At 35.1% G+C, this 21,882-nt stretch overlaps 1 protein-coding gene across 2 annotated transcripts in view; it reads right to left on the bottom strand.

Moving 5' to 3' along the window:
- The window catches only part of LOC147073229 (CUB domain-containing protein 2-like), a 314,685-nt gene that overhangs the window by 170,895 nt on the left and 121,908 nt on the right, over window positions 1–21,882 (bottom strand). For both annotated transcript variants that reach the window (XM_085945567.1, XM_085945568.1), the window contains exon 3: window positions 9,558–9,653. In XM_085945567.1, the coding sequence (XP_085801693.1) occupies window positions 9,558–9,645 (88 nt within the window). In that variant the 5' untranslated portion in view covers window positions 9,646–9,653. The remainder of the gene's footprint in view (window positions 1–9,557; window positions 9,654–21,882) is intronic.

The following is a 21,882-nucleotide window of genomic DNA, read 5'->3' as shown; positions in this document are numbered from 1 at the left end:
ATAAAATGTTACGCTGATAGCGCTTGTACACGCGCATAGGTTTACTGGCACTAAATTAAACTATTGCAATAATATCTCTTTACACGTAACAGTGCTAACTGTCTCGCCAATAACATTCTTCAAGCGTAATCGAGACGCGTTGTTGTTGTTGTAAGGTGCTACTTCACTGGTTGTGAAAATGGTAAACGCCAAAATGCTCGCGGTGTATTTTTTACGTCAGGTTTGCCACTATCGTTCTACCGCGCACGCGCAGATATCGCACGAGTTCCAACTGTCGCATGAAAATTCAGAAGCTGCTGAACTTTTTTGATTCATGCATGCAATCTTGCAACTTGCACGATAATACGTGTTTACACGTGCATTTTCTTGTTATGGCCGCGATAATAAGTACTGTCAGGAGTAAATCCGAACGGACTATGATGTTACAATCTGCACATCAGTGGGTCTATTCTATACTTATCGACCGCTAAAGTGATATATATTATCAAACTTAGAGTAGGTTTGTATCAAAGTATTAGCACTTATTGTAACAATTACAATAAGTTGGTTGTATTGTTGCAATAAGTGCTATATTTTAACAGCAGCAAGAGAGGCACTGTTAAAATGTAACACTTATTGCAACAATTACAACTAACGTATTGTAATTGTTACAATAAGTGCTAATACTTTGATACATACCTACCTTAAGTTTGATAATATCTATCACCTTAGCGGTCGATAAGTATAGAATAGATCCACTGGTATATAATTAAAGCTCTAACAAGCGGTTAGCCGATTAGAGCCATTAGTAGATTTTAGTACTGTCTTATTCTATGTAGAAATACCGGGTCAAATGTCTTAGCCTGTGAAACTGGCTTTAAATTTGCATGTGTTATTAACACGCAAGTAAGAATTTTATTTCCCCCCCCCCCCCTCCCAATTCGTATATTGAACTAGTTGTGACGAAAACCTAACGAAACGGATTTATAATCAGAAAAGTCAGCTCTCAATTATCCAGCTACATCGTAAAAGATGTATGTGATTTTATTCATCGACTATTCGCGTGGAAATACCGACCAACTTTCTAACGACCTACGTTATGCATATGCTTGGGTAAATGAGCCTTTTCGCTTATCGCACTTCACTTTGTTCCTTTATTATGTTATTGTTGACTGTACACACAATATGAGCTATTTTAACAACTTAATTATCAATAAAGAAAAATAAAATATTAAGTTAACTTTAAAATAATTTGATATTACCTAAAACGCGTGATATTTACATATAACTATGAGAGTACTAACAGGACTCATTAGCCTTTTTTGTACACGGGTGGCATTACTTCTCGCGGCGGTCCTGCCCACACGTATGGCAACCGAAAAGTTTTTCAACAATGTATTCCTCCACAAAATAGTACATATACCCGATATATTATTCAATGATAACTGCCTGCCCGGTATAGTTTTATTGACCGTATCATAAATATATCTCTTTCGCTCGTTAGAGTTCGTATAAACGCGAAAGTAACTAACCATTAGCAGTAAAAGAAAACTGAAATAAAACAAAAAGTTTACGCGCGCAAAGAGGTGATGGGAAAATATTATTTTTGTCGAGCTTGAATCGTACTAAAGTGAGGAGAGACACTCGTTTCGAGTATCTCTTATCTGTATGTACCACCCTATTTTTCAATCATTTTCTCTTTTTCGCGCCAAAAAAAATGAGTGGAGTGATTTTTCTGATATTAAGTAATTGAATTCCGATCAATATCACGATTCTGCATAAGTATGAATTAATGTTTATTTCATATTGAAACCTCAGTACCTACTATAGCCAGGTAACTTAATTAATAATGGTACGATATTTGAGGTATTTATTAAACTATTTATTAAAGATTTTTGAATGTAACATTCTTTAAGTTAATAATTATTAATGGTCAAAGACGAAGGCTCCTTAAAAATTTAAAAACACAAAATTATTATTTACCACGTAATCTTGAGATGTTTATAGCTCAGCCAAACATCAACGTGTTTTTGTGTACCTATCCATGTAATGTTTCTCATAAAATGAAGCATGCGTGAATTCATTATAACACCACATAGTAGAATGTAATATTGTGTACTTCTCATTGTGAATAATATGTATTTTTCAATTTTTATAATCATTAATATTATATAATATGTAAAACACGAACACCGATAGTGAACATCAACGCAATTTGATAAGCATTTTATGTAAAAAATACTGGGTAAATTCGCCCTGATTAACTAGGATTCCCGTAGCTTAATTGCTTAAAGCACATTGGCACGAATCCAGTGGTTACAGATTCAAGCCGAGCGAGGTTCTTCAAAAAATATTTTTTCTAGTAGGAATATAAATATATACACGATGGCAGCGCGGCTTAAGCGTCGGCCTTTAGCGTCGTGGGTTCCAAGTTCGAATCCTGGGCCTGGCAAATACACATATTGTTTTTCAATTTGTGTATGAGTCAGAGTATGGACCTAATAGGTTGAGCAGGTAGCTGACATCCATTTCTCGTAAAAACAAAAATCTTTGATACAAACCTCCACTCTGTGAAGGTCCATATGATATTATGATCGGACATGGAAAAAATAATTAGATGCCCGTAGCTTAATTGGTTAAAGCACATTAACACGAATCCAATGGTTACAGGTCCAAGTCGCGTCGGGCGTTGAATTTTTTCAAAAGAGTTTTTTTCTGGTTGGTATATAATATAATATATTTGAGGTGTTTAAGGTGACAATTTAAATGACAGGAATTATAAATTTCTGCAACGTTTTTCTTAGCTCGTATTCTTATTTGTCCGGTACAAATCTTGCAATCGATTTTTAACTAAGTTCCCGATCAGCTAGACATTTGAAACTTTTAGAATATATCAGAACACGATGCCAATGCATTTTTTAATGCTTTTAGCCATCTTTAAGTAGAATTGAATTCATTTTCAGTTAATTCTGTTTTGTATGAAAAGTTATTTCGACACCATTATTGGTTGCCAGGGAGTCTGGGGTCCTAGCAACTAAATTAATAATAATATACGTGCGTTACTATTGAAATCAATATGACATTTCAGTATTATTTCTATCAAGTACAAATTATTTGATCGTTTAAGCTAGTCGAGTCAAGTTTATATGATTCAACAGGAAATTTAAAAACGTTGTATATAAAAAGTTCTTTTTATCTTGTAATTATTATTTCTTAACAGAAAAATATGAAGTACGAAGCTTTAAAAGGCCCGATGCTATCCATGCAACAATTTAAAATACGTATACTTTTTTCCTCCATTTTTCAGTTGCCCTACTTCTCCATCAAGATAGATAGGTAGGTTGAATTACGAACCATCTTGAAACGAAGCAAGAGCTTATGCCTATTGAAAGAAAAATATAAATGAAAGATACTTCTGAAGCTCCAAATATTCAATAAACGGAATAAGATACACAATAATTATTTTCATGGATGAAATTTCAAACCTAATTACGCATTTAAATAAGCTTAAAATTCTGAATAACTGAAATATGAGCGTAATAGTTTACTGGTTGTACAAAATATTTACATGATTTCATATTTTTTCTTCGTCGCCACTGTTATAACTGATATAAAAATAAATGCTTATAAATAAAATAAAATACAATAAAAAAGCCTGTTGGGGTCACTCGTGTGTGGTGTTTGATGTGTAGGTTGAGGATGATGATAATGACGAAGTCTACGATGTTGCAGGGCGAGATTTATTAGCAGCGTATCGGTACAATAGTATATTATACATGATAGTCACTAGCTAAGTACTCTGATTTGAGTGACATTGAGATAAATTGTTCTTCGTTATTTATACAATAAAAGTTAGTACATTAACATTAAATTCTGTTACATAATCATATTAAACTAAATATAGAATCAGCGTTTTAAATTGAGTAGCGAAAAGAAATATTATTTGTTAATACAGTTGTAAGAAAATACTATGAGAAATGTTTATTCAGCTCATACACCGTAATGGTATAATGTATGATATGATGTAATAATACACCGTCTCTGATTTCGCCTAATCGACTTGCTGTTTAGCTGAATTGTTTACTGGAAGATCGCTGGGAATACATTGCTGCAAAGTAATTTGATATTTTTATAAACAATAGGTATTCGATCGCTTATTATTCTGCAGCTACAAGCCTTTTTATTTCTTACAAACAAAGGTAAATGACAGTTAAATGACTATATCTAATGAATATATATAATCTAAGAATATATCTATTATGTATATATATATATCTATGGTTGTATTATCTACTTATTTTCTAGTTTATATAATATTAATTATTATTATTTTTTTATATTTTTGTATAATACATATATACATTAAGATTTTTTATTTTTGTATATAATACTATTAGATAATGTTTATGAATTAAACAATGATATGTAATTAGTTTGTTTGGTTTGTAAGAACCCCTCTTCGGGTGAAGGCCTCCTCCAAAGTGTTAATCTCTGTAAATCTCTATCAATGCTTATAACTAACTATAAATCTTACAGCGTGTACATCGTATTTTTATTTCTGTGTGATATCCTTTAGTCCGTGATCAGTGAACCATTGGTGGTCTGCAGAAATTTTGAGATAGAGGAGAGAAAGAAAAAAAGAGAGGGAAAATCCACGAAATTTTCGTCTTATATTACGTAAATTGTACATATGCAGTTAGCTTTAGCACAGTTCACCGTAAGCTGTTTTGTCGAAAACAGCTAACCGTTTAACGTTTACATAAAAAATGACGCGTTGTCCGTAGAACATTCCACCGTGAAGAACTACACCATTATGTTAAAAAACGATTTAGATGCGACGCTTGTTTGCGTTCACTAAAGCTCCAATTTAATTACATTGAATAAGAACATATATTTGATTTTTATTAAAATAATGACCTCGTGGTATTACTTGATTCGTATTTCTTCAATCACGGCCTGAAGCAGGAGTGAGGGAACGACAAGATGTGAATTCCGTGCTTTAAACTGAGACGTTGTAAACTTTTTTCAGTAGTGTCTTTGCACAGTAAGATAATAATTTGACGATGAGATGACGAAGATCAAAATGGGGAATTGAGTTATTCTTTATGATAACAAAAGACAAGACATGTTGTTGTTTGATATGAAACGATTAAGTGTCCCCAAACAATAATAATGTGTTTGTTTTAGTTGAAGAGTGACAATGGAATAGTATGCTAGATTACCATTGATACCTATATTTTATTAGAATTATTCCTTCTGTCTGTAGAAATGTCTTCAAAAGTGACCTTCCACTGTGCCTAAAGCGCAAAGTGTTCAACCAGTGTGTGCTTCGGGGATCACATATGCGTGTGAAACATGGACCCTAAGTAAAAGAGAGATCCAGAAACGTAGAGTAGCACAACGTGGTATGGAGAGGTACATGCTGGGCATAAAGCGAAAGGACAAGAAGAAGAATGAGTGGATGAGTAATGAGTCGATAAGGAAGCAGACAAAGGTTTGCGATGTAATATAGTTTATTAAAAGCCTTAAATGGGGATGGGCTGGACACATAGCTCGAAGAAGAGATAATCGTTGGACAAATCTAGTCATCCAGTGGTATCCAAGAAGTACAAAACGTCCGTAAGGTAGACCTAGCTGGATCGATGAAATGATAAAGTTCTGCGGAAGTACGTGGCAACGCAATTCACAGGACCGAGAGAAGTGGAAGCAGCTTGAAGAGGCCTTCATCCAGCAGGGGATAGATTCAGGCTGATGATGATGATTCCTAATAACCATGTGCTTGCTTTTTCATACAAGGTGGTTGTTGGTAATTTTGAACAATTACAAACACCCAGGCTTTGAGAAAATCACATAAATATTGTGTCAAACCGGAAATCCAACCCAGACCTATCGGCTGGAAGGCCAGCGCACCGTAACCACTGAACCACGAGAGCCGCCAACCAGTTGATATATTTTAACAGTAGATCACAGCATAGCATAGGGTACTACTTGAAGTTAGACAAGTTTGAGCTTTATTTTAGCGTGTTATTATTTATATTGTATTTTTTTAAACAGATATTTTTCTTGCACTCTTTTATATGACGGCTTTTTCTTACAGGTACAAGATAACTGACGTTATAACTGGTTTGAAGGTATCCTAAATAATGTCCAATGTTGCATTCATAACAACTACTTAGGTACATTTTTGTTTTCATGTAAACTTGAATGGTCGTTGATCATTTTATTATTAGTCTCTGTCAAGAAAATAACAATTGTTGTCATTTGAAACACATTTTAATCATTACGTAAACAACATTATTATCAATTATAACTGATTGACGGCTCTATAGAAACTAGAAGTGTATTAAACTTCTGAACAATAAATTCCAATTAACAATATGACTGTCAACAAAATATTCTACATCTTCGAACAATAATTAAAATGAATATGGAATATTGTATAAGTGAATACCATTCAGTTTAAATTACGACACGATTCGTAAGATGTCAGTCGGTTGCACGGATAGTGTACAAAATAAAACAGAAATCTATTTTACTCTAACTCGATTGGTCGATTACTGATAGCATTTTTGGTGCCACTACAATGATATTGTATAGGTACTTCAAAAGTCAGCATTTAAAATGGCGACGGTTTCACATAGTTTTTGATATATGCGTTAAACGGTGCATAACTATGTATTTGCTTATTTATTTATGGTCATATTACACCTAGGCTATTTGAAACATAGGTATTCACCTCAATCAGCACATTATCTGTCGCGAAACTCTTTTGATCATTGTGCAGCTGATTTTACGATTTTTACGAGATACAATTTTCATGTAATCGGTTACTATTTTCAAACAACCCTTAAATACAAATTTAATATACCTACCGAATGCGGGTAAGTTTCATCATGAATGCACAATTTCAAGATGGCTGGCATGGTATACGTCAAAATAACTACCTACTTGCTAGATCACGAATGACCTACATTTCCTCGCGAATTCAATTCTCTCCCTCTCAAAATAAACCCTGCCATCTGTGCTACGAGTCGTTAAGCTCTTAATATCATAATCATAATAATAATTAGCTTTAAAGTCTATTTGTTAGCCAAGACAATAAGAACAAATTTAATAATAGTATATTATGAATATTTTATTAATTATTGTTATGACTGTAATCAGTATACAAATTTGTCCAGTTCTACAAGTAATTATATAACATAATACTGGGAATTATTACAATAGACAATTTTGGACAACGGTTAGTGAAATAAGGTACGCATTCATACTTGTACCGGATGTTAAAGACAAACTATATTTAAACATTAAAAGAGCTATTTTATTATAAAATCAATCCCGTCTTTCCAAGAAGAACGAAACAACAATCCAGTGAAGGAATTTTGTAACAGACCTACGGTACGTAACGTCAAAAAATACGTATCTTGTAACTTGTCAGCAAACACTTACAGGAGGGAAAATTAATCGAAGCCATCATAACGATTCAAAAAGGCAGAAAAAGAGTCAAACTGATTAGAATTTTCAATTAGTTAGTTTGTAATTTGTGAAAAATTTAGAATAATAATTACAAGATAAAAAGAACTTTTTATATACAACGTTTTTAAATTTTCTGTTGAATTATTATGCTCAATATGCTCAAACTTGTACTTGATATGAAATAAATAAAAAATAAACAAATATAGAATACTGAAATTTCATTTTGATTTCCATAGTAACGCACGTATATATTAACAATTTAGTTGCTAGCTTAGCAACCAATAATAGTCTTTTACTTTTTACGGATATTTCTGAAATAACTTTCCATACAAAACAGAATTAACTGAAAATTAATTCAATTCTGCTTAAAGACGGCTAAAAGTATTAAAAGAATTTATTGGCATCGTGTTCTGATATTTTCTAAAAGTTTCAAATCTCTAGCTAGTCGGTAAGTTATTTAAAATCGATTGCAAGATTTGTACTGGACAAAAAACCACTGGACAAACAAGAATACGAGCTAATAAAAACGTCATAAAACAACGTGAGATATATTTCAATTATATTTTGACTGAATTTCAATAAAATTGCTATTATTTATTAGAATGTAAATATCTGAAAAATCATTCAAAATCACATAAAGGTAGTTACTTAAGTACCTACATGCCGTAATAATTATTATCGAATATTTATTTTGAATGAATGTCCAATTCTCTAATTTAATCGTGAAATACCATAATTATGGAACATCTTATATTAATAGCGTGGAAATTTTGCATCTTTATGAGATAATAAAATGAATTAGTGCAGATTGTTTTCTACATTATTTCAACCATTCAAAGTTTTCACTGCCCAACGATTGTTACAATATTAAACAAAATATAATTAAACATACATAACCTGAAAACATCTCAGATATAGGTACACACTAGATAAAAACCCGTATATCCACTGGTATCGCGCTAATATGCTGTATCCTATCAAGCTACGAGCTTTCTACCTAATTGCGATAATTGCGTATTTTTTTTCAAATGTGATTTTTTCTAGTGGGTATATCTGAGGAGTTTTCAAGTAATGTATGTTCAATATAATATGGAATGTTACATTCTAAAATCTTGTGAATTATTGGTTAAATAAAATAAATGGTTTATTAAAATATAATTAGTTATTACCAATCTAAGTCAAAAATAATGTGTGGAGGCCGCGTTCAAATTTACCATAATTGGTTTGATTTAAAAAAAATTTACCCTTACTATTCCTTCATATAAGTAACCTTACATAGGTTATGAAATAATGGCTAATTATACAATTAAAATCCACATGTAATATAATATCGAACCTCGTATATATTTTACCCTTTTTTTGTGTGTTTTACCGAGGCTTTGACTGCGACTTGCTGTCATATCGCCTCTTCTCTTCTAGAAGGGGATCCGTCGATCAGGTCCTCACTCCTATTCTGTTAAATAACTTTACAATTTTGCCTAGCTCTTCCGTCTTACCCACCGCCAGGGTACCCTTCAATTCGTCGACATTCTCATAGATATCCGCAATTCGCAGCTGTACTCTGTGAAATTCATATTTAGGGCATTGTAGTGCTATATGTACAATGTCCTCTAAAACATGACATTCATCGCAGAGTTGCGATTCGCTTCTTCCCATGAGGACATCAAATCTTTTGCCCATTGTGTGTCCATATATGTTACCCTTTAATATGGTTATTTTTATAATTAATAGTCGTGTAATTTTAATCACATAATTAAACTCCATTCGGTTTGAATATTTTTCTCCCTTTTGTGAATCGGCCAGATAGTTTCGGGCAAATTCCTTTTCGTATAAGTTACATGTAAACGTATAAATATATTTAACAATATTTTTTATTTAATAACCTACTAGTATTGCAATGCACTTATAATCCATGCGTATTCGTCATATAATGTATATAGATATAATATATGATATCATAATAACCTTTATATTTCATTATCATGAACGAAATAAATTTCCGAGATTACGACGCCATAAAAATAATTTTACTTAATACACAACAGTTGAAAGAAGTGTCCTTAAGTTAACTACAGTGTGCAACAAAAGTGTTCACGACTTACCACTTGTGACTTGGAGAGAGGCAGCCAACAGGCACAGCAATGACAGAGAGAGGCTTCTGTGTGAATGGAGCCAATATTCTGGGGCCATACTGTGTCCTGGAAAATAAAAAAGTCAAAATGTTATTATTTGATACTCAGCAAAAATGTGACGTGGACGCTGTGTGCGCGGGTACAGTAAGTTACATGTGTTTTGTGAATACCAGAAAAATGAATAATTTGACGTATTGCAGTTGAGACTAGTTTGTATATTATCCGACCAAGCGAAGTATGCTGTCAAAAGTAAGTATGAAATCTACTGGTTGGGCCAATTATGGTTGCCATTGTCTCAATATTTCCCTCCTACCTATAATCCAAATTATTGTCGCAAGTCCAGGCGCAACTCAATTACGGGTCGAATCAGTCGACCGTGATTGATAAGCAGTTATTCGTAGACTATAACCGGGTCAACTTGCTATAGTGTGACCGTCGTCCAAGAAATAATTCAATTCGAGTCTCATTAAGAACTTAGTCAATTCGACCACCTATCAAGCTGTGTTGCCGGCACATGGTGTCACATACAAACTTGTCATCACATTTCATATTCATAAGTGTATACCGTGCGAGTGATAACCAGAACCATTCGCCTACTAGTGCGTGAGTGCTTGACCCGGGACCTGCTCCAGCCACAGAGTCAAACAACATCACGGTTAGTGCCTGGATCGACTCCCGTTTAAATCGCCCTCCCCCAGCCCATCCCAAATTACAGTCCACTATAAAAAGCGTCGCCATCTACAAATGTTTTTTTTTTGTTTTGAATGCAATATTTTTTTTTTATTAATATAATATTTAACTAATATCTAAATTGAGTAATGGCTCAAATTGGCTATTTATAGTCTTTCATGAAACTTCAATCTACTTAGGTCGTAAATGTATAGGAGGAAAATTTCCGAGTATGTAAAACCAGCTTTAAGCTTAACTTTCGTACAGAGCCAACCATTCAGAGTTCATTCGAAATCATGACAATTGTGATCCTTATGTATTTAAACTTGGAAACTTCTAAACGTATTATGACTCCAAGTACCCCACCATGGATTACGGCATCTTTAACATTGCACTGACATGTATCTAACTACTTTTTTAGACCATGTCCGATCCTATGAAGATATTGCCCTCCATAGAGTAGAGATTTGTATTAAATACGAGGAATGGATGTCACCCACATGCTCAACCTATTAGGTCCTTACTTTGACTCCAAACACACACTGAAAAACAATATGTGTATTTGCCAGACCCAGGATTCGAACCTAGGATCCACGACATTGTAAGCCAACGCGTTACCCGCTCGGACATCGTGGGCGTACTTTAGTATATCTATATCAATTGAAGTATGTTTTATGTTACACGAGTCAACTTTTTATAGACACAAAAATAATATAATATGTCTATTTTAATGTGAAATTGTGTTTTCGCCCCGGATGTACTAGACATTCGAAGGCTGGGTGTGAATTTCATATATCAGCCGTTCTCAAATATTTCTAACCAGGAAAAAAAACAAATTGGATTTTAATAATAATATAGCCCTTGAGAGTTTTGATTAAAATTAAGATAAATTTTGAAATATAGTAGATATAGGTAATATTATTATACATACAATGAATAGCATTTGACATTTTGGCACACCGGAATTAAGTGTGGAAAAAGGTTTGTTGTATATATATATATATAGTCTCAAATAGTTACGGCTTACGACATACCTACCAGTTGCGAAGCGTGGAGGTAGGCTGTTAAGATCCGACATAAATAGTGCACACTAAACTTTGTCAGTCATCCGTATTTGTTTTTATTGAACCAACAATACAACTTGCTGATAGTGTTGGTTAGTTTTTAAAATTCAACCAACTCTTTTTGTCACTGCAAAGGCCAATTTTGTTGCAATTAGAAATTTTGCAGCGTCATATTGCCAACGTGAAAATCTTTTCACTTAGATTTTGTCAAGTAAATGAAACGCGCATTTAATATTGGTAATATTTGAGGACAGGTCTAATCGCCATTAAATAATACACCGAAACGGCTTAAAAGACTTGGTCCATGGTTACTAGCTTTCGCATTTCTATCTTATTGATTTTTCTGTGAAAAATAAATTGACTTTTCAAGCGGGAGATCTGGGTTTAATTCTCAACAAAGTGACAGCACATCTACCTAGGTTCCCACCGCCACCCGTCAAGTATGTACAGCCGAAGATATACACGGCCCCCTTTCATGACGATATAAACGTGTCTGAAAGAAGTGATTTTAAGTGCTCATTCTGTCCCTAGACGGAGCCGCATGGGACTGATGCTGCAACCATGCACCGTAGTCCTTAAAGAAGGAAGTTAAGAAAGAAGAAACGACAGAACATCTATGTGATTTTAAAAAGCTCGGGTAATTATGTGATTTTTTCACTGATCGTTTTACGGTTTCACTATTAGTCAGTGGCGAAGGGTGGAGGTAGGCTGTTAAGATCGCCTAATAATATTTCACACTAAACTATGTCAGTCATACATATTTGTTTTCATCGAACTAACACTATAATTTACAGATGGTGTTGGTTAGTTTTTTTTTAAATTCAATTGAACCCTGCAAAACCAAACCATGATAGATAATAGTCAAAAAATACTCGTCTATAATATATAAAATATCTAAAATTATGCCATTAAATTGTAAATCATTTAAGATATTTTATAGATACAATAATATTTTTTATCTATTATAGTTTGGTTTAGGCAGGTCATAGTCGGCTCGCACATTTGAACTCATCTCGCCTAAAAACGTGTCGAATACGTCGATGTGACGTCATCGTTATTTAACGAAACAACATAACACGTGTTGCCAAATGGAGCTTCGCAGATTGATCGAATGCAACTGTTTCGTCTGAAAAAAAACATCTGGCTGTTGCATTCGACATGTTGCATCCTTCTCGGGCTCCGAGTCGGAGGGTCGAAGTCACAAAGAATCACCGACGAATTGGTCATTCCTATACCGGCTCGCCGATCACTGCATTGAAATATCCATATGTTTTGAAAGCTACGCGCGACTGTCGCTAGATAGATGTGCGAGGTTGTGTCATGCAACATTTGCCGCCCGTTCTCAGAAGTTTTGATTTATGGCGGTCAGGCACACGAGGCGAGTTGTGATGAGCGAGCCGGCTTAATGAATTTAATAAACATAAACAACAACATATTGTGTAATATGTATTTCTAATTCAACGAAAACAAAAAAGTATGAATGAAAAAGTGTGCACAATTTTGTCAAAAATGTGCTAAATATACCAAAATTCTCATGGTTTCGGTAGGCAGGGCTTAATTGATTTTTAAAAATAAACCAACACCAACTGTAAATTATAATCTTAGTTCAATAAAAACAATTACGTATGACTTACGATTAACAGCCTACCTCCACCCTTCGCCACTGCTATTAGTATACTACTGACATTAAGCCTAATGGCATGTTAGTGTGGTATTAAAAAGGAAAAAATACAATATTAAAAAATTGCATTATTTTTTATCATTCGCGCCGAGCTTTTAAAAGCTCCAGATTAAATTTGTATGAATGGAGATAATACATAAATGTAGAGGGCGGAGCGGAAGGGACTGGTTGTGCAACATTGTTCCACTGGCGTCGTCGAGGTACGAGGGCGGATGGGAATTTCAGCTTTCACCGTTAAAAGCGGAGGCATTTCATTCAGGTGGGCATTGTATTTACTCGACAACTGAACAAAAATTGCGCAGATAATGTACAGAGAGGCGTTAGAGTAGGTATAATAAAACAGGGTTATCAAATAAGAGATATATATTTTAGAGATGTATCTCAGTAAGTAGATTGTGTCACGACCTGTATGGCATATTACAAGTCATTCCAGAAAAAATCAGTAATCGTGTTTCTGTAGCGTTATCCAATAGCCGCGTACTGACTGAGTGAGCAGCCTCGCCCAAGGCCTGAACAAAAACGATGCATGAGTGCGAGTGAGAAAGTATTCGGCACCCTTACAATCTCTGCGACACGCGCTAGAGTAAGATAAAAGGTCTACATATCTGTGAGCTAGTTTCCAAAAGTATCGCCATCAAATCGGGGCGAAACGCTTCACATAGCGTCGATAACTTGCGAGCTCGAGTTGCTAAAATTGATATTTTTTGTGTTAAACATAAAGTCAATGGTAAATATTTTTAGTTAATTAAGTAGAAAAGATGGTTCTGTGTGTTGTCTTAAAATGTGGTAGCCGTACTGATAAACAAGAAGATGGTATTACGTTTCATAGGTAAGTTGATACATGTTCGTGATAATTTAATTATTTTATTATATATTTTAATATCAGTGACCTAGTGTTTTTTTAAAATAACTTAAATTATGGATATCTTTACCTAATGGTTGCATTTTGACCGCTTAAAAATACTATATAACGTAAAAAAAATAGAAAATTATATTTTAATTCTGAGCGTCTAGTGCGAGCACTTTGGGCGAGCACTAGCGAAATGGTCTATGGTCTCGAACATTTGTAGACGAATGCGTTCGCTCGCCCACAAACCAAATGCAAGGCACGCGGCTTCATTTAGCAATGCAACGGGTGGCTTCTAGATGTATCTATAGTCTAAGGCCTCGCCACAGATAATATTACGTAAAAGCCTCGCGACGCAAATGCTCAGTCAGTCAGTATGCGATTCGTCCGAGGCAAACGCATGTGCCGCCTTGCCCAAGCGGCCGATCCAATCGTTGTCGGTTTGTCGATGCTCAAAGGTGCTGCGCGCGGCAGACTCGCGTAACGTTAATATTTAGTCGCAACCTCGCGCAGTGATTTTCGCGAAGCAAATGCCCGGGGCAGCCTCGCGAGGCTGCTAGCTCAGTCAGCACGCTGCTATTAACAGTAACTGCATTACCAATTTACCTCCAGACCATAAAACAAACTAAACTGTTCATTTTTTACATGTAAAATTGTTTCAATAAGAGCATGTGGGTTTTTATTACTCCGAATGTGGCAAGTGTGCATATTCACAAAGCCTTTTAATCTAAAATAAGCTTCATCGCTGAAGATGATTTTTTCATCAAATAGCGTGTTTGTTTCAAGTTGCTCTAAAGCCCAATCAACACAGTGATAATATGCTTTTTAAACTTCTAATTAAAATATACAATTATAATACCTCAATACAAACATTGTATTATATGTGGATACATAGGGCGCTTAACGTCAGCGGAGCAAAGCCTGTCCACCACCTTTCTTGGCTGTGAGAACTCTTAGAGCGAGATAGACAGTTTTGACAGATTAAACGGCAAATTTATTATAACAATTATAATACCTTAATATATAAATATGATAAGCTACCCTCGATAACCACCGATAGTGGCCGATAGCAGTCTTGTGTATAGAATAGATGCGATAATTGTATTTATAATTTATTTAACCACGTATTTTCTTTCCCTTGTATTCCAGTATTTTTATCTAGACATGAATACTATGCAGCCATTTATGTTTGATCCAATAGCTCAAGATGAGCTGCGATATTGTCAACTGCATAGTACGAATTTATGTCCACGGGGTTTTTTCTGTGTAAAATTATTTCAATGTACTTTTTTCGCAAGGGTTTGTGAATTGTCATGGAATCCCATGGCGCAATACGCGGAAAGCCGGTTGAAAAACTGGCTTAGAAGATAATACAAAAATAATTACAAGATAAAAAGAACTTTTTCATGTAAACTTGACAATTCTATGTATTAATAAAAACTTTTTATTGTACTTGATAAAAATACTGAATAAATATAGAATACTGAAATGTCATTTTGACATTTCATATTGATTTCCATAGTAACGCACGTATATATTAATAATTTTGTTGCTAGGACCCCCTTACCAACCAACAATATTTCATACAAAACAGAATTAACTGAAAATTAATTCAATTCTGCTCAAAATGGCTAAAAGTATTAAAAGAATGCATTGTCGTCGTGTTCTGATATATTCTAAAAGTTTAAAATGTCTAACTAGTCGGGAAGTTAGTTAAAAATCTTCAATCGTCCAATACAAATCTTGGACAAACAAGACAAAATTTATACTGGACACACAAGAAAAAAGCTGTACCGGGCATACAAGAATACGAACTAATAAAAACGTGGTAAAATAAAATAACTCATATGTGTGTTTAAGACGGTACTTCAGTGAAACGGCAAATACTTTTCAACTATAGGTGCGACGAAATTTTGGACTCGCTGGCAATCGGAGAGCGAACGCCGAGCTGTGAACACGTCAATTTGTTTCGTGATGGCGACGGGGGTATTAATTCTTAAATCGTATAAAGATGACTAAAAAACGTTACCCATTTACTTGAAAAAGAAAACATGTCAGTGAATATATTATTATCGTTACTAATAGAACAATAAACAAAACATTAAATGGACACATCTTGGATTTATATGACAAATTATATTTCGTTCGGCACGCGTAATTTGCACAATCCGCGCATCGCCTAGCCACGATCTTTTTAGACCATGCCTCAACTGAGGTAAAGCCTTAACCATTTTATTTTTGTTGAGTAAAGTACAATACGTATTTGTTTAAGTAGTTATATTAAAGGCCGAATTGATGTTGGTTCCAAAGATTTTGTTATGCTTTGGGTAATATTATGTACTCAATTTGTGACAAATACACATCATATTTGATAATAATTGTACGACTGGGTTGAGCTGTTTCGAGACCCCCTTTAAAACCTCCTGACTAATCGATTGTGTAATATTTGTCAAACAAAATCACCGCTGATTATCGGTCTATTTTTATTTACGTATTTCACGTGCTCGTTGTCGTGGGCGATCGTCAGTAAAAAAATAAGTATAATAATGATATTAACTTATAAACTAAATTATTTTTAGCACGTCACTGGCGCAAAACAGAAGTTACACCTTAAGAGCGGCATGCACAATTTAAGATTTCGATCCTAAGGATAAGTCGCCGAAAAGCATGACTTAACTATAGACAATTCTGAGTATAGAGTTAAGGAATCCTTAACCATAGACTACTTTTGTTATGAACACGCCCCCTTCTGTATTACTATTTACCGCTGACAGCTCCTGTCAAAATAAATTCGCATGTCAATAAAACAGTCCATACACTCAAATTCATTTAACAATGTATCTCAATATGGATATTGATAGTGTTAATTCGTTTGGCATGTACTTGCAGAATATTATTTTACTTTTATAAGCCAGCCCGCAGAAATACAAGATTCCATGTGATAGAATGACACTTGACGCTAGTGTTACCATGTTAAAAAAATATCTTGCGATGCCTGTGGAATCACGGTATAATGACTTATAACGGAAACATAAGAGTATTAATATGTATTTATAGTTATTGCATTTATAAAATGCAGTTGTCATATTTTTGTCATCGTTTAACAATTATAAAATAATTTACCTAAATTATAGGAAAGAGAATTTTTAAATATGGTATTATTTTCAATAGAAATGATCTTAACCAAGGACAATGTTTCTGCATAGTGTTTTCTGCTAAGGAAATTTTAGTTATGATAAATGTTTCTGCATTCCTCTCTAAGTTTACAATAATTGGTTACTAATTTACTATGAGTGGGTATCGATTTAATTTTTTTAGTGTTATTAATTTATTACGTTACTACTTACATGATTTCTATACCAACAAAGGAAATAGCTTTGTGCATGTCTGCATCACAATAATGTCTCACATCCTACATAATAATATTCATCGCACACTATATTATTATCACGAAACGTAAACACCAGAGCACGCAGCATACTTTCCAAGAATGTCACTAAACTTAGTGGAAACTGCGAAGTGAAAATGTTTTCGAATAGTTTGGGCTCTTGGCGAATTTTCTTCGGCACACTTTCCGAGATAAAGGGGCCGGTCTTATCTCTAATCTTGACACAACATCATACCCTCTTCCGGGCGACGTTGCGAGATAAATTTCTCATATTTTCGCAATAATTTATGCGTAACATAATATATTACGTGATATATATCTTGTTATATGAAAACCGGACTGAGGTGACGGCATAGTTAGTGAAAACAATGTCATTTTTATAGGAGAATTTTGATATATTATTTGCCGTACGATATGCATTATTAATAAACACACCAGTGGTGGTTTAAGAGCGATGTCTTTACCTACCAGAGGCACCTAGCTGAAAAATACGAAAATGTATCTGAAAATATTAAAAATAATAATATTTTTAAATCAAAGATAAACTTACAATTGTAAAAAAAAAATGTTATAAAATGTGAATTTGTCAAAAGACCCTTTAAAGCGCGTTGACATGGTCCAAATACGATCCAAGTACACTTGGACCGAGTGCCTTCCAAGCGACAGCTTCATACTAATCATTTCTATCCAAGCTACTCGGACCGCGTCCTACTCATCCAAGTTAGCTTGGATAGGAATAATTAGTATGAAGATATCTCAAACGAGTGCGCTTGGATGGCACTCGGTCCAAGTGTACTTGGATCGTACTTGGACGGTGGACTTGGATAGGAATAATTAGTATGAAGATGTCTCATCCAAGTGACAGCTTTATACTATTTATTCCTATCCAAGTGCACTCGTATGTGACATCTTCATACTAATTATTCCTATCCAAGCTACTTGGACCGCGTCCTACTCATCCAAGTTAACTTGGATAGGAATAAATAGTATGGAGCTGTCACTTGGATAGGAATAAAAAGTATGAAGCTGTCACTTGGATGAGACATCTTCATACTAATTATTCCTATCCAAGTCTACTTGGATCGTACTTGGACCGTGTCAACGCGGCTTTAAGCAAGGTTTAATTGAATTTTGAAAACAAACCAAAAACATCTATTGGCGCCAATTATCGTGGCGTAAATACCACCAAATATTTACACCCTACCTACTACACTCACTGTTGTCATCCAGGTACTTTAATTAATTAATGAGTCACTGTTCAACCGTGTTTGCAAAACGGTAGTGGCTTGTAGACCACGAGAGGGTCAAGACTTGCACTGGTTTTACCGCCATAGCGTCATCAAAGGATTAATTCGATTGCGAGTTACGGTTTGACCAATTCCGCGTCAATCACAGTAATTCAACCGCCACAAGTATAGTGTACACGCGAGAGTCATCGTACTAATTGTGTGAGCTCGTAAACACAGAACCGGCTCCAGCCATCTCACATCAAAGGTTAGTGCCTAGACTGAATCCCTGTATAACCGCCATGCCCCACCATCCATAACCTTCCTTCCTAAAGTCTACTAAAAATCATCACCACTATATGCAAATTGTATTCTTAGTTCAATGAAAATAAATAAGTGTGACTTATAAATCTAGTGTGCACTATTTATATCTCACCTTCATAGCCAACTTCCATTCTTCTTTACTGCTAACCGGAGTATATTATTAGGTATTAAGCATTGATAGGTTATTCCAAAAACATTAGATATTTTCAATATATTTTATAATATAGAGAATCGACTCAACGCGACGTCCTTATAAAAGCATAGCATTATTTTTAATTAATATATGCATTAGCGAGTAACACAATAAATTAATCTCCGTAATATGTCTAGTGCATATTTCCGCGGTTTTCCAAGCACGATGTCAGCCTCGCAGGTATACCCCAGTAATAAGAAAAAAGAAAATGCCCGGCCATTAATTTCCAGTATCTTCTGACACCGTCTGGCTTTGGTGTAATCCCTGGGTGACAAAATAACACATTCCTTTGAATATAAAAATAAATACATTTTTAGGACAATAAATATTCAATGTTTTTGCTACACTTATTTTTTCATAAATATCAAAAAAATATCTATGCATTTTTATTTATTCTTTTTAGTCCATGTCCGCGCTCCTCTATATTATTATGCGGTGGCTCCAGTGCATCTATTTAATACACAAGACTGCTATCGGCAGCTATTGAGGGTAGTTTTTCATATGTTTGTATCAAAATATTAGCACTTATTGTAAAAATTACAATGTTTTAATAATTATGTTTTAATAGCACCTCTCTTGACTGTGCTAAATTTTACAGACAGTTTTGACTGTTTAGACGGCTAACTTATTTTAACAATTTTAATACTTTGATACAAAAATATGAAAAACTACCCTCAATAGCTGCCGATAGTAGTCTTGTGTATAGAATAGATGCGCAGTAATTTTAATCGATCTTCAGTTTTCTTGCGTCTTCCTAGACTATGCCAACATAGGTCCACTGTGGACACATTGTAGTGTATATGGATGGGATGTAAACCAGATTCTTTGTAACACTATCCGGAAATATGTATGGAAAGGAGTGAATTGTTTGATTCGGTCCAATCAGCAGTTGCTGGTCGCCACAGAGGTCAAATTAGTTGCATTTAAAAATTTGCACCTGTAAAGTATTTTTAATGCAATTAGCGCACACTTGAGTATATGGCACCCTCAGTCTTTGGTAACTACTCCTGAAATATTCTGTAATAAAAAATCTGATATATGTTTTCGTGATACAGCCGATTAAGATCGGGTGTGGTTTGGTGGGGCCATCATCTTAAATTTGACTGGTATTTAACGGCCTTCTAGGACGTCGGTATCTAATTTGCTTGAAAGAATCCAGGCCAAATTGATACTCCTTTGAAGCATACACTGAGACAGGTATCCTTCTTCTTCTTCTTGGTCGTGCACTCATGGCTGAGGATCGTGACCACATTTAAATTTCGCCATCCTTTGAGCGACCAAGACTTTCCATCCTTCTCGATCTTCCGCTTCTCTCAGGGCAGAATGGATGGTGCCACCAGTCAGCTCTTTCACTTGGTCGCTCCATCGCGCAGACGTTCTTCCTCTGCTTCGCATTCCCTGGAGGCTACCCAAAACTACCAGTCTCTCCAGGTTATCCAGTCCACGCCTGACAATATGTCCAAAAAACTGCAGAATTCTTCTCAATCGTCGAGAGCCGTTCCTTTATCTTCAGTCTTTGGATGATTGACTGGTTCGTCCTGTACTCCGTCCAAGAAATGCGAAGCATTTGGCGCCAACACCACATCTCAAAGGCATAAATTGCCTTCCATTCTCTTGCCTTCAGGGTCCACGACTCGACTCCGTATAGAAATATCGAGAACACTAATGTTTGCACAAGCATCATTTATGTGGCAATCGAAATTCCCCGATCCTTCCATATAGTGGTAAGGCGTGTCATCGCATTTTTTGCAATCTGTGTGCGCCTTCTTATTTCCGCTTCTTCCGCCCTTTCCACTGATGGTCGATCCAAGATATACAAACTCGTCGACTGTTTCGAGGTTTTGGAGTGTACTTGGTGTTGGTAGAAGGTTGGCCCGATCAACAATCATTAACTTGGTCTTATTCCTATTAATAAGGAGGCCGTATTTGCGAACTCTCTTCCTCTGCCCGGTGTAGCAGCTCTGCGAGTTCTCTTTCATCAGCAGCGATTAGTGTGGTATCATCTGCGAATCTTAAGTTGTTTATTTTCTGGCCACCAATTGTTATTCCGCCTTGCAGACAGGTATACAGTCGCTTATTCTCTGCCGCGTATACCGTTAAATTTTCATTGGATAATGAGCATTAGAACGCTGCACGGTTGTTCTATAATCAATCTGGTTAAGGGTTTTGTTTGAAAATACTTCTATAATATAGTCACACTTCTAAGGACTCAACTTCTCATGATATTACCTTATTTAGTGTATATCCCTTCATGATATATAGATTAATTGAGATGATTATAATAGCAAACCATTCATACATTTATGATTGTTAGGCAGTGACGTCCCGTGAGGGTAGGCAGATTGAGTGTCGCTTGGGGGCGGCAGTCACTTGAAGGGCGGCAAATCGAGGTATATTATATAGAAATAGGTAGCTAAACTTAGTACTAATAACGAAAATATCCTTCGATTAAAAAAATCAGCTCGCTGGTTGGAAACAAAATTTATTAAAAATTAACATAAAAGGTTTAACAGGACAGTATTTTTTTGTCGGTTTCGCGATGTCTAGTTTACTTCTGTTGTCCTTGGATATCATGTCCTTGATGACCAGCAATGACACGTGCAGATTTGCGAATTATATTTGAATTATAGGTAGGTACATAGGTACTTATCTAGCTTGCGTGTTTTGAAAGTAAGTTGTCAGGTGTATTTTTAAATGTATCTGAAACCGTGGACTCACAATGTTGATTATTGAAGTAGAGATGGCATTTAAATTGGATTTAGTGGTATATATTTTGTTAGTAATGTATCCATACAACACATTTCTTAAATATTGGGGTCTTGTGAGGATGATAAAATATACTGTATAAAATGGGGCGGCAATTTAGCGCTGCCTAGGGGCGGCATTTTGTCTAGGGACGTCGC

Source organism: Rhyacophila brunnea, unplaced genomic scaffold (assembly GCF_057557595.1).
Source record: "Rhyacophila brunnea isolate RB1 unplaced genomic scaffold, BYU_Rbru_1.0 scaffold_18, whole genome shotgun sequence".
NCBI lineage: Eukaryota > Metazoa > Arthropoda > Insecta > Trichoptera > Rhyacophilidae > Rhyacophila > Rhyacophila brunnea.
This window is presented reverse-complemented; position numbering and strand designations above follow the sequence as displayed.